General features: G+C 37.8%; 1 protein-coding gene across 1 annotated transcript in view; it reads left to right on the top strand.

Annotated features, from left to right (window-relative positions):
• The window catches only part of ADAMTS9 (ADAM metallopeptidase with thrombospondin type 1 motif 9), a 181,957-nt gene extending 170,083 nt beyond the window's left edge, over window positions 1-11,874 (top strand). Inside the window, exons 38-40 of the mRNA XM_051980189.1 lie at window positions 1,669-1,773; window positions 8,428-8,522; window positions 10,271-11,874. Of these exons, the coding sequence (XP_051836149.1) occupies window positions 1,669-1,773; window positions 8,428-8,517 (195 nt within the window). The 3' untranslated portion in view covers window positions 8,518-8,522; window positions 10,271-11,874. The remainder of the gene's footprint in view (window positions 1-1,668; window positions 1,774-8,427; window positions 8,523-10,270) is intronic.
• The last annotated feature ends 1,417 nt before the right edge of the window (window positions 11,875-13,291 follow it).

The raw sequence follows: 13,291 nt of genomic DNA, 5'->3' as shown, positions 1-13,291 counted from the left end.
ATAGATGATAGATAAGAGATAGACAAACAGATATAGATGGATGAATAGATGAATATATAAATAGATGATTGATGGATAGATAGATTCTAGATGAATGGATAGATTTAGATGTGTCTATATACTGTATGTCATTTTAAAAGTTATATAGAATTGTACATATAAAAGAATTTATATTTAAATATACATACATAATCATTATACAATACTGGATTTTCCATTATTATTGGTTGAGATGTTTTTAAAGTAATTACCAAAATTTGATTAACAATCAAATGCCTGCTTTTTATAAGACATTGGATTAGTGTTGTGGATCCCAAGAAAAAAGCTTATATTATATATTTCATTTGGAACAAGCTAGTTTTGACAAAACCATAGTCTCCGATGAGGCTCCAGGCACAGTGGCAATTCAGCGCATTGAATCTGGAGTCAGGAGAATTAATGTACTAATCAGCTCACTCTGGACAGGACTGTTTCGTCATCTCTAAAATGGAGCCCATAGGGGTAGTTAGGTGGTACAGTGGAAAGAGCACCAGCTCTGGAATCAGGGCGACCTAAGTTTAAATCCAGCCTCAGACCTGACTCTTGTTAGATGTGTGACCCTGGACAAATCACTTAATTCTGATTGCCTTGCCAAAAAAAAAAAAAAAAAATAGCACAACCTTCTGCTCTTCCAGGGTAGCTGTGAAGATCATGTAAGAAAATGTGAGAAAAAAGTACTTGGAAAACCCTTATGGACTACATAGCCCTTTAGTAGATATTACCCCTATGACTGTAAGCAATGCTCAGTTTCCTCATTTTGTAAAATGAGGAGCCAGGACTGGATCTAAGGCTCCCTATATCTATCATCCTAAGAATTCCTTTATGAGTCATAGAAGACATGAAAAAGAATGTTGTTTGGCTTAGAAAAATCAGGGACCAGGCTGGGGAGAAAGGCGCCAGGGACCAGATGACAGGGGTTTAAACCTCAGTTCTGCCACTTAGGACTTGTATGCAAAACTCCCTTTTGCTGTGAAGTGATGGGTTGGCCTTTGACCTCTAAGGTCACCCCCACACCGGGCCTGTACTCTCTGACCTTCTCCTAGGAGATCCCGACAGAGAGCCGCAGCCCATTCCAAGGGGGCTTGGAGGAAATGGGGATAGATCCAATTTCCATAACAGTGAATTTCCTTTGGGCATCTAGCCTATACTGAGTGGGCTGAAGGCGCCCTCTGCTGGCCATCTGCAAGAAAGCACTTCTTCCTGTGGACTGCCTTGGGGAAGCAAGCACTGGGGTTGCTGAGATTGGTCCAGGGCAGACCACCCTATGTCGGGATCCCAAAGAATGGGAAGCTTCAGCAGAAAGATCATCCTAGAATAATCGAAATGGCCATTTACTCTTGTAATTCCTGAAGGTGTCCAACTCCTCATATAGCAAATGCAGTGTGGTATAGGAAGCATATATTAGTACTAGCCTCAGTTTCCTGATCTGGACGCAAATCCAACCTCCATCACTTATTAATTCTGTAAGCTTGGGTGACTTGCCTAAGCTCCTCATTTGTAAAATGAGCGGGGCGGAGTGGGTGGTCTGTGTCTACACCCCTACGATCCCCGCTCCATCCAGCCTCATCTCCCTCTGAGTAGCTGAGAAGTCAGGTTGAACTGAGAATTTTCTTTGGCCATCTGTTTCAGGGACGCTTTAGCATCAATCTTTATGGAACTGGCCTGTCGTTAACAGATGCATCCAGATGGGTTTCACAAGGGAACTATGCTGTCTCTGAAATTAAAAAGTCACCGGTAAGCACCCCCCTCCCCCATCACACCACACATATATATGCACACACACACACACACACACACACACGTTCATCCATAACTATGTCATTGCTTTGATAGCATAAAGTGTATATCTCCCCACCCCCCACACATTACCTTTCAAACTATTTTGCAGAAGGCTGAGAAGAGATTTTGATAATTAAATCAAGTGCAAAGCACTAACTGGTGCCCCCCTCCCATCTCCTAATCAAGCTTCTCCTGTGGTAAATTCTTCAATGAGATGTGAACAACCTTGGGTAATTAGGGGAGCTGCTTAACCATGAAGCTAAAAGCAGGAAATAGCCCACAACCCAGACATGGCAGTAATTAGCAGGATGGAGTTCTGCTTTTGTGAACATTGGTAAAATAAAGTAATGAAAAAAAGGAACAAAAATGGGGTGTCGGGCTGCTTGGTGCCTGGATGCTGACAGGTGAGGTTTTCCAGGGATGCCAAATACATAAGAACCGATGCTTTCAAGTGGGCAAATTGCTTTACTACAGTCTCTCATAAAGCATCTGGTATATAGTAGGCACTTAATAAGTGCTTCTTATTTCCAAGATTCTTTCATTGAAGCCTCACAACCACCGTGTGAGATCAGTATGATGGCTATTTTTATGACCATTTTACAATGAGGAAACCAAGCTTGAGTGTGATTAAGTGCTACTGGAGATGGCCTTTGAAACTAATTCCATCTCTCTATATTTTGTGCTATAGCATTATAGGGTCTAGATTTAAACTCCAAAGGACCTAGAGAACATCTAGTCCAGTCCCTCACTTTATAAAGATGAAAATACCAAGGACCATTATTTACCCAGGATCACACAGAGAGTAAATGACAGGTGGGATTTGAATTCAGATCCTTTATCTCTAAAATCAATATTTTTTTTCATTATCCCCAGTCTACTCCAAACCTGTGGGAATTTAGGTGTTATAGCGGTTAGAATGTATGATTTAGAGTCAAGAAGACAAGTTCAAATCTTCTGTCGGCCCCATACTAGCTCTGTGACTCTGGGGAAATTACACAACTGTCCCGCCTCAATTTTCTTATCGATAAAGAGGTAATCATAACAGCAGTTTGTTATGCGAAAAAAAAAAATGAGATCACATATTTAAAGCATTTTGCAAACCTTCAAGCCCTAAGTGAATGTTAGCTGTTATTATAATTAATCATTATTTTTGCAGGACAGTTGTTACAGTTGTAGATTTTGGGTGCCATTTTCCCCCTCCCCCCCGAGTCTTTTAGCCTGATAATGTAATGAATATTTCCTTCTCTGTTAAAGATTTTCAGGAAATTCTTGGGAAGGTAGAGAGGATTGTGTCACAGAACTTAGTATGGAAAAGGAAAGGAAATTTTAGTCCCTCACCTCATCCAAAAATCTATGACCATATTTCCTATATTGATATTTTTTTTTAACACTTTTTGAGTCAGGGAAAGTTGAAGGAAGGAGTACAATCAAGGCATTGGGGACAGCTTAGAAGTGGAAAATAAAATGCCACGAGTAAAGAGCAGAGTTTGGGCAGATCATATAGTGTATGCTGGGATGTAACATACAATAAGACTGAAAAGTTAAATTAAGAATGGCTTATAAAGAGCTATGAAAACCAAGTAGAATAGTTTACATTTTATTCTAGAAGCAATAGGGAGCCACAGCAATTTATTGAGTAAGACAGTAACATTGTCAGATTGGTACTTGAGAAAAATTTATATTGGCATTATATGGAGGTTGAATTGCAGAGGGTCCTATATAAGAGATCTAGGAAAGGTAAACATAAAATTTGGCAACTAATCGAATATGTGGGATGAATGAGAGTGAGGAATCAAGATATTCATGTTTGCCCATCATGTAAAATCCCATTGTCCTTTTGGTGACCTTTAACTTTAATTTTTAAGAAACTCAGATTTTACAACTCAAACCCACAGAATGATGATGGTAACATTTATACAGCACTTAATATTATCTTATTTGATTTTCACAACAACCTTGTAAAATAGGCGCTATCATTAATCCCATTTTCCAGATGAGACTGAGAAGATTGGTGACCTAGATCACATCTATAATAAATATGAGACAGGATTCAAATTCTTGTTTTCCTTTCAATCCAACTAGCTACTTACCAAAAATACATAGATATGACAAACATGGATTTTTTGTTTCATTGAGCAACTTGGAGTCATTTAAAGCACTGTACAGTTTCCAAGATATGCATTCACCTGCTCTCCTCGTCCTTCATTCTGGGTCCAGTTCATTGTCCCTTTGCTGGCCAGGATATAGCTAGGTACCAGTGGCTGAGCTCTTTGGACTGTCCATCCAACTCCATATCATAATCTAAACAGTGTTTATTATTTATGCTTGGGATTTTTCTGTTTATATAATTAAAAAGAACTAGTTTAAGTGATAAGAGCTCTCATCTAAAAATTCACACTTTTTTAATTTTTAGATTTTATTTTACAAACTAAAATCCACTGTCTTTTCATTTTCCCTCCCTATTGAAATAGAAAGGAAACAAAACTCCTGTTATAAACACATACAGTTGTGCAAAACGATTTTCCCCATTGGCCATGTCCAACATTCAATATGTCTCAATCTGCCTTCTGAGTCTCTCAATTCTTTATTAGGAGATGGGGAATGTGTTTCATCATGAGTCATTCATGATAAACAACTTCACTGAAGTTGTTCTGTTTTTACAATATTATTGTTATTATAAAAAAAAATTGTTCTTCTTTCTTCACTTTGTATCAGTTCATACTAATATCAGATTTATCTGAAACTACCTCCTTCATCATTTTTATAGCACAATTACTGTTGTAATTCCAGAACATTGCAGTTCCATAACTTGTTAAATCATTCCCCAGTAGATGGACACTCTCTCAATTTCTTATTTTTTGCCACTACAAAAAAAAAAAAAAAAGCTTCTGTAAATATTTTTTGCACATATGAGTTTTTCTTCAATCTCTTTGGAGTATATTATATTCAGTAGTGACATAAGTGAGTCAAAAGGAATCCATGGTGTGATAGCTTTTTAGCCATTGTTCCAAATGGTTTTTAGGAAAAGCTAGACACATTCATACCTCCGTCAACATGGAATTGATAGATTGGTCCTCTTAAGCCCTTAAGGCCCTCCAGCATTTGTCTTTTGTTGGTTAACTTTGTAAATCTGATAGTTGTAAGGTAATACCCCAGAGTTATTTTAATTGGAATATTAGTGACTTAAAGATTTTTTTTAATAAGGCTATTTATAACTTGAATTTCTTCCTTTGACAATTTTTCCAAATCCTTTAATCATTTCCCAAATGGGGAGTAGCTCTTGTTCTTATAAAACTGAATCAGTTTCTGATATATCTTAAAAATGAGAACTTTATCAGAAAAACTTGCTCTGCAGATTTTTACCCATCTACCTGTTTCACCTAATTTTAGCTGCATTTGTTTTATTTGTGCAAAAAAAAAAAAAACTTTTTAAATTTATATAATAAAAATTGCCTTTTTTAAAATCTTCTGTGATTCTCTTTATATCTTGTCCCTATCCATAAATCTGCTAGGTGATTTTTTTTCTTGATCACTTAATTTTGTAGTAATTTATTTTTAAGTAATATACCCATTTGGAACTTCTCTGAATATATGGTGTGAAATGTTGATCAATGCCTAGTTTTTGCCAAACTACTTCCCAGTTTTCCCAACAATTTTTGTCAAATGGTAAGCTCTTACATGAATAACTGAAATCTTTGGGTTTCTCAAGCACTAAATTACTTAGTACTCATTTGATTCTGAGTTTTCTCTTCTTCCTAGAAAGATAGACAAGTAAACAGGTAGCTTTCTGCTCTTCAAAACAGATGATAAGGCATAAGAAATAGGGTATGACACAGTGTTGTAAAACTATTTTTCCTGTAGATCTCCCTCTGATCGCATTTATCTTATCCATTTGCTTAGCAAGTCTTTTTTTTTCTTCTGTAATTAGTACAAAGGTATACTTGAAACCAGCCTCTTGTCTGAATTCCAAATTCAAAGAGTCCAAAATTAATAAGGCTTAGCTGAATACCACAAAAGCAAATAAATCTAAAATGACTTTGATAGCTTAACTGAAACAAAAACTTATTTCGAGCAAAGGGAACATACTAGATGTAGATGCTTGGGGATGTTAAAATATCTGCCATCAAGAAATTTATATTCTATTGGAGGATAAAACATGTACAAATATGAGCAAACACACAATAATCTAATGGGGGAAAAATCTAATGAGAATTGGCATGGGGGAGGGAGGTAATATGCATTTAGCAGAAATAGAACTAGACTTTGAACTAATGGCAGTCCATACGCCACCATGGACCTCTAGAATCAGGAGTAATTATTGCAATTCTGTGATTATGGATATATAATTAAGTACTAAGTGGTAGGGGTTACTGACTGATTAAAGTGTAGTAGACAGGGAAAGCGCCTTGGAGAAGGTGGGAATTGAATCACATACACACAGTCACCCCTTCCAGAGAATGAAATCCCTTCAATGCCTAGGGAAGGAGATTGAGGCTTAATTTAAGGACTAGAATTCTAATAATTATAGGTCTTACAAAATGGACTAAGCTGCCTTGGGAGGTATTGGTTCCCTGTCATTGGAAGTTTTCAGAGATGACCACTTATTGACCACGTTACAAAGGGAATTTTTAATTTTGCTTTGAGCTCATCTAGACCTCCTCCAAAGTCTTGTCAAGCTCTAAGCTGATGTGATTTCTCTTGTAACAGTTCAAATATGACCCTTTAAATTTTTTAAAACTTTTTTTTGAATTTATAATTTCTTATCTCTCCTTTTCCCCTAGTTGAAAACTGAAAGAAAAAGAAAATCCTTTTAACAAATATGCATAGTTTCCCCAAATTTATAAAACCATGACTCTTTGACCCTGCGATACTGCTACTAAGTCTATATCCTAAAGAGAACACAAGGAAAAGGAAAATGACATTTATGTATGAAAATATTTAGAGCAGCTCTTTTTGTGGTAGCAAAGAATTGGAAATTGAGGGGATCCCCATAAACTGGGAATGGCTGAACAAGTTCTGGTATATGATTGTGATGGAACATTATTGTGCTAGTAGAAATGATAAGGAGAATGATGTCAAAAACACTTGGAAAGATGTTAAAGAAAGTAGGTAGTTTTTCTGAAATAGTGGCTGGCCCTGCATTCATCTGAATTCTTGGGTCTTTTGAAATTCTTTCTCTCTCTTGAGTTGTTTTTTATCATGCAAATTGTTCTCCTGGGTTTTCTCACTTCACTCTGCATGAATTCATATAAAAACTTCATAAGTTTCTCTAAAATCTCCCTTCTCATCACAGATATGGCCATCTGCATTCCCCTAACCCAGGGGTCTTCAAACTACGGCTGCGGGTCAGATGCAGCAGCTGAGGACGATTATCCCCCTCACCCAGGGCTATGAAGTTTCTTTATTTAAAGGCCCAAAAACAAAGTTTTTGTTTTTGCTATAGTCCGGCCCTCCAACAGTCTGAGGGACAGTGAACTGGCCCCCTATTTAAAAAGTTTGAGGATCCCTGTGGCCTAACCTATCAGAAAATCAAGGTCTCCCCCAGAAACACGGATGCCTATTTCTTTGGGCCTTCTCTTTTTGACAGGCAGGTTTGACTAGGAAAATGGAGGCCAGCTTGGCTGTGGAAACTTGGAAAAGGAAGATCATCACCAGTATAAGGAGAATGCCATCTCTTGTTATTTTCAACTCCTACCCCTTTTTAAAGGTCATAAGAACATAACTGTGGGGAAAGGGGGAGAAAGAACAAGGAAAATAGAACATTTTCTTGAAAAGCTAGAAAGTCTAAAAGAACTGCATTAAAAGAGCACCTAAAGGCAATACGGTAGGATGGGTAGAGTCCTGGACTTGATAGCTAGTAAGTACTTACTAGCTGTGTGACACTGGGAAAGTCCTTGGCATCTCAGTTTCTTCACTTATAAATGGGGGATTGAACTCAAGGATGCTCTGAGATCTTAACTAGCTTTAACCCTATCATCCCCAAAGAAAGAAGAAAAAGATCATCATAGAGGCTCCTTATTCAGAGGGAAAGAATTAGAAACTGCCCATCAATTGGAAAATGGCCAAACAATCTAGGGTATATGAATATGATACTGTTGTGTGCTATGAGATCTAATCAGGATGATCATCTCAGAAAAATATGAGATTACAAAGATCAGTCTGAAGTGATGCAAAGTGAAGTGAGGAAAATCAGAAAAATGTATACAATGAGAGCAATATTGTAAAGATGATCAAGCTTGAAGGATTTCGTAACTGATAAATGCAATGACCAACCACAATTCTAGATGAAACGTCCATATATGTCTTAATCTGTTCCTCTGAGTCTATCACCTTTCTCCCAGGAAATGGGAAGCACATTTCATGATTTCAGTGACTGGTGGGTTGAATGACTAACAAAATGACTCTTTTTACTTTTATTTGAGATGGAATCCTCACCTACTAGAATCATTGATAAAATGGGAGGTTGTTTAGCAGGATTTCTATGAGGAAACTCTGACCTTTAGAAAATAAAAAAGGAAGCAGGGATGGTCTTTGGGAACATCCATCCCTGCACATGAGCAAACATTCTACCACCATAGCCGCTACCTAATATGATACATCTCCTTTCAGGATGGCACCAAAGTCACTGGGAAATGTGGTGGATACTGTGGAAAATGCACACCGTCTTCTGGAACCGGCCTGGAGGTGCGAGTGCTCTGATACTGGTAGGTTGTCAATGGGTCTGTCTTTGGGGATCAAAGGGAAGAGAGAGGGGAATGGGACAATTTGGGGCAAGTACAGTCAGTAGTTGTAGCTTCTTGTTTTGTTTTGTTTTCCTTTTGGTCCCTCTCTTTTCTCACTCCCCACTCCTTCCTCCTTAGGCTAAAATACCTTCCTTTCCACACCTGGGATCATTTGATTTGATTCAATTCAGTTAACATTTTTTAAATGACTATTATTATGTCATGGACTTTGCTAAGCACTGGAGCTACACAGAGACAAAAGACTGTCACCTGCTCTCAGGGAGCTTACAGTCTAATAGATCATGATTGCCCCAATCCTCTTTCCAACAATGCATCAATTTGTATACTATTGGCCATCCTAGAGAGCAGTGTGGTGTGATGGAAGGAGCATTAGCTAGAAGGCCTGAGTTAAAATCTTAACCCCACCATTACCAACTGATTTGTGTGACTTTAGGCAGCTCACCCTCTCTGAGGCTCAGTTTTCTCACCTGTGTGACCTTTAAGTTGCTCTTAGCTCGAGTTCTCCCATCCTGTGATCATCAGTCTACTAATTAAGGTGAAAAGGGTAACTTTTCCTTCTCCAAATGTCCTCACTCCCTCAGCTATTTGTCCCCTACGGAGGAAAATGAAGCTTTCTCTGATGCTTGAGAAAAATGGAAACCACCCAGTAGAAGGACAATTCAAAGAAGAAAAGTGCTGAGCTTCCCAGAGGGCCTGGCCTCCCATACCTTAGCCTGGCTGTCAGATGGGGACAGAAGTGCTTGCTATCAGTGAGAGTATCAGAAAAATGCCCCAATAATGAGAACTGTCCAGAATTGGAGGCGACTGTCTGGAGGGAGAGGCTCAATTGGGGGCTGAATGAGCACCCGCAAGCGATCTTTTAGAGAGAATTCTTGGTCAAGGACAGCTCAGACCAGAGAGCTTCTAAGATCATGTTCCAAATCCCCTAGGTGCTGGATAATCCTAGCTCCTCCCAAGTAGGCAAGTTTTAAAAGTAGGTAGGCTGCATACTTGCCAGTTAATTTGAGGGATAATGAGGAGTAGCTAGGTAGCACAGGAGTCAGAACAACTTAACTTCATATCTGACCTCCGATACTAGTTATGTGATCCCAGACAAATCGCTTCACTCTGTTTACCTCACTTTCCACATCTGTAAAATGGGCTGGAAAAGGAAATGGCAAACAACCCCAGTATTTTTGCCCAGAAAATCCCAAATGAGATCATGAAGAATTATACAAGATTGAAACAACTCAATAACATAAGAGGAAGATAATGAGAATTCCATTAGTATAGAATATTATGCTGCTAGCAATTTTAAACATATATATCAATATTTTTGTTATATATTTTATATTTTCCCCCACTTATATGTTAAAAACAATTTAAACATTTAAAAAAAGTTTTGAGTTCCAAATTCTACTTCTTCCTCCCTCATTCTTCCCTGAGATGGTAAGCAATCTGATATAGACTATATAAATATACATATTTAAAAATAATTTTTGTTTGCCTCCATTTCTCCTTCTTTAAAGGGAGAATAAAAATAGCACCTACTCACAGGATGTTTGTGGAAATCAAATGAGATATTATTTTAAAGTGCTTTTCATATCTTAAGCAATATATAAATGCTAACATCTGTCATCATCATTAAATTAGAAGAATTTAAAGTTTGTAAAAGATAAACCCACATTATTAAGAAGAACCATTTGTGGTTTTTTTTTTTTTTCTTTTAGGTGCTCTAAAAAGGATACCATTATGGGATGGATGAAGGATCATAATGCAATACCTCCACCTTAAATTTTGGTGTGTGTGTGTGTTTGTGTGTCTGTGTATGTGTGCACGCATGTGTGCAATTGTGTGTGGAAGTATGCGGTGTGAAGACGTAAGTACGTGAGAGTTTGTATGTATGTGTGTATGTGTGTGTACATAAACATATATATATATATGTGGAATATCCTAATGATGTAAAGTTTAATATTTATGTTTAAAATTATTTATTGTGATTTAATATTTTTGTACGTAAAATGTCTCTCCTGTGGCTGCCTTTATGCTCATTTTGTCTTTTGCAGCCAGACTACTGCATTTTACGTACTCTACAGCGTATGTAGTTCTGTGACAAAGTGTTCCTGTAGTATTATCACGGTACATTATGGTTTACTTTCAATCTGTACATTGTTTATATTGTTACTTTTGTATTGTAATTTTTTGAAAAAGCAAAACCACAACCCTTTTAAGGTGCTACATGAAAACACAATTCTTTTTTTATTTTTATTTTGGATTTTTCTTTGCATTTTAATGGAATGGTTTCTAGGAAAATATAGCAGTTCTTGCTGGTATCACAAAATATACAGACTGGTTTCACAAAATATACAGGTTTTTAATTATGTCAGAGTTCATGATGAATTTCATCTGCACTCTGTGAAAAGCAACTGTGATGGTGCTAATGTATATTTTTCAATAATGTTTAAGATTAGAATAGAGAATATAGACCTAAAAATGGAGGAATGGAAGGAAAACTTGAGATGGCCAAAAAAAAATCATTTCGATAAAATCAAATGATCAAATGTTTTTTATCCTATTGTGAATGTCTACTTTTTTTTTTTTTAAGTGAGCAGAATCTCTTCTTTTTCTATCGATAATCACTCACTACTTTGCTTCTGCTCATGGTGCCTTGATTTCCCTGCAAATCAAAATGGAGGTTGATGGAGCTGCCACATTACAGAATGCCGGGAAAACAAATGTGGTCAGGTGGCTTGCCAGTAGAACCTAAAAATATGAACTGATTACCAGAGTTCCCCCACTGACCACACAGGAACAGTGGCTGGTGAAAGGTAGCATGCTGAAGAACAGAACCAGTGATGTGGGTCATGTATATTGTATAGTGCCTATTTTTATTTATATCCTTACCCATATCCTGATCTTTGGGCCGCTGGGTCATTGGGACCACTGCAGGTTCCATGGATGTTCTAGGGGATCAGAGTTTGTTAGCAGAAAGAGGCTATCGAGTCCGAGATGATCACTTTTCATTAACAAGCTATGCAAGACTTCTCCCGGATACGGATGTGCCAAAGCCTTGGTGTCTGTCCTTCTGTATGTCCAGTCTGACCGGAAGGAAGATAATATCACCAGAGCCTTCACGCATAGAAACCTTGGGTTAAGACTTCTTTCCCTGATTCCAAGGACCAAAGAGATTAGGAAAAGTTGGACAGTTTTCTCCAAGCCCAAGAAAAACTTCAGGGAAAACTATATTCATGTATGTATGTGTTATTTTCCATTATTAAGGCATTATTAAAACCTATTATGAATAAATACAGTGACCACATCCAACCATTTGCAACCCGTATGTTTGCTGTGATCTTATTTGTGTTGCTAAGGAAATGTTTCTAGTTGTTTTTCATATTTCTCCTTTGGGAAGGCTTACAGATTTTTCTAATCACATTCACTGCTATTCTAATTTGCAAGGGAGAGAAATCCTTTCCCTTGTTCTTCGCTTTGGACACCTAATTCCAGTAGATATTTCTGCTGGACACTAGGGTTGGCTCTATGTGCCAAGAGAAATTAGACTCAGAATTAAGATTTCTGCATAAGGATAGAAAATTGTCCAATGTTAGAAACAATGCTACCCTAGCAATGTTTGCATGTGATCAGTTGGGGGGGGGCAGTTCTTAGGGGGGAAATCCTTGTTGATTTTCGGTGAGGCAGATACTTTGTCAAATGCTTTGCCAAAATCTAGGTAAATGTTATCTTTAGCATTCCCCTAGCCAGTTCAGCAGGAAAGAAAAAAGGGGAGAGAGAGAGAGAGAGAGAGAGAGAGAGAGAGAGAGAGAGAGAGAGAGAGAGAGAGAGAGAAAGAAAGAGAAAGAGGAGAAGGAAGGAGAGAGGGAGGGAAGGAAGGAGGAAGGAAGAAAGGGAAGGAGGGAAGAGGGAAGGGAAAGAAAGAGAGAGAGAAGGAGAAGGAAGGAGAGAGGGAGGGAAGGAAGAAAGGAAGGAAGGAAGAGAAGGAGGGAGGAAGGGAGAAAAGGAGGGAGGGAGGAAGGAAGAAAAAGAGGGAGGGAGGGAGAAAAACAAAGAGAAAGAAAGAGAAAAAAGAAAAAAGGAAGGAAAGAAGAAAGAAAAGGAGAAAGGAAAGAAGAAAGAAAAGGAGAAAGGAAAGAAGAAAAAGACAGAGAGAAAGGAAGAAAGAAAGAAGATAAAAAAATCAACAAATGTTTACCAGATAACTAGTATATGCCAGGCATTGTGCTGAGAATGCTAGTGTCCCAATGTTATCTCCCACTGAGAGAATATAAAGATATTGGAGTCACAGGTTCTAAGTTCAAATCCCATCTCCTTGGTACTACAAATGTCTACCTCTGGGTCTTTGTTCATATGAAAAATGTGGTCCCCCCTTCCCCTTAGCTCTAAAGTGAAGGAATTGAACTAGACAGCCTTTGAGGTCCTAGTAAGCCTGTCCCCATGACCTCATGCATTTAGAAAGTACAAGATCATTACAATTATTATACCTTTCACCTTGATCTGAATTCATCCCTTTTCTTTGATATTTTTCTTTTTTCTCAGTGTTACTTTAAAAGCTACCTTTTTGATGACTCTTTTCCTCATCAATATCATCCTCCTTGAAGCTTTGGCAAAATCCCTGACACTCCTTAGTATAACACATTACAACTTCATATTCACTTGCTCTCACTTATGTCTGTCTACACATCCTATAAAAATCCGTTATTTGTGAATTCTCTCACCACTCACTGCAAACTCCC

Source organism: Antechinus flavipes, chromosome 1 (assembly GCF_016432865.1).
Source record: "Antechinus flavipes isolate AdamAnt ecotype Samford, QLD, Australia chromosome 1, AdamAnt_v2, whole genome shotgun sequence".
NCBI lineage: Eukaryota > Metazoa > Chordata > Mammalia > Dasyuromorphia > Dasyuridae > Antechinus > Antechinus flavipes.
This window is presented reverse-complemented; position numbering and strand designations above follow the sequence as displayed.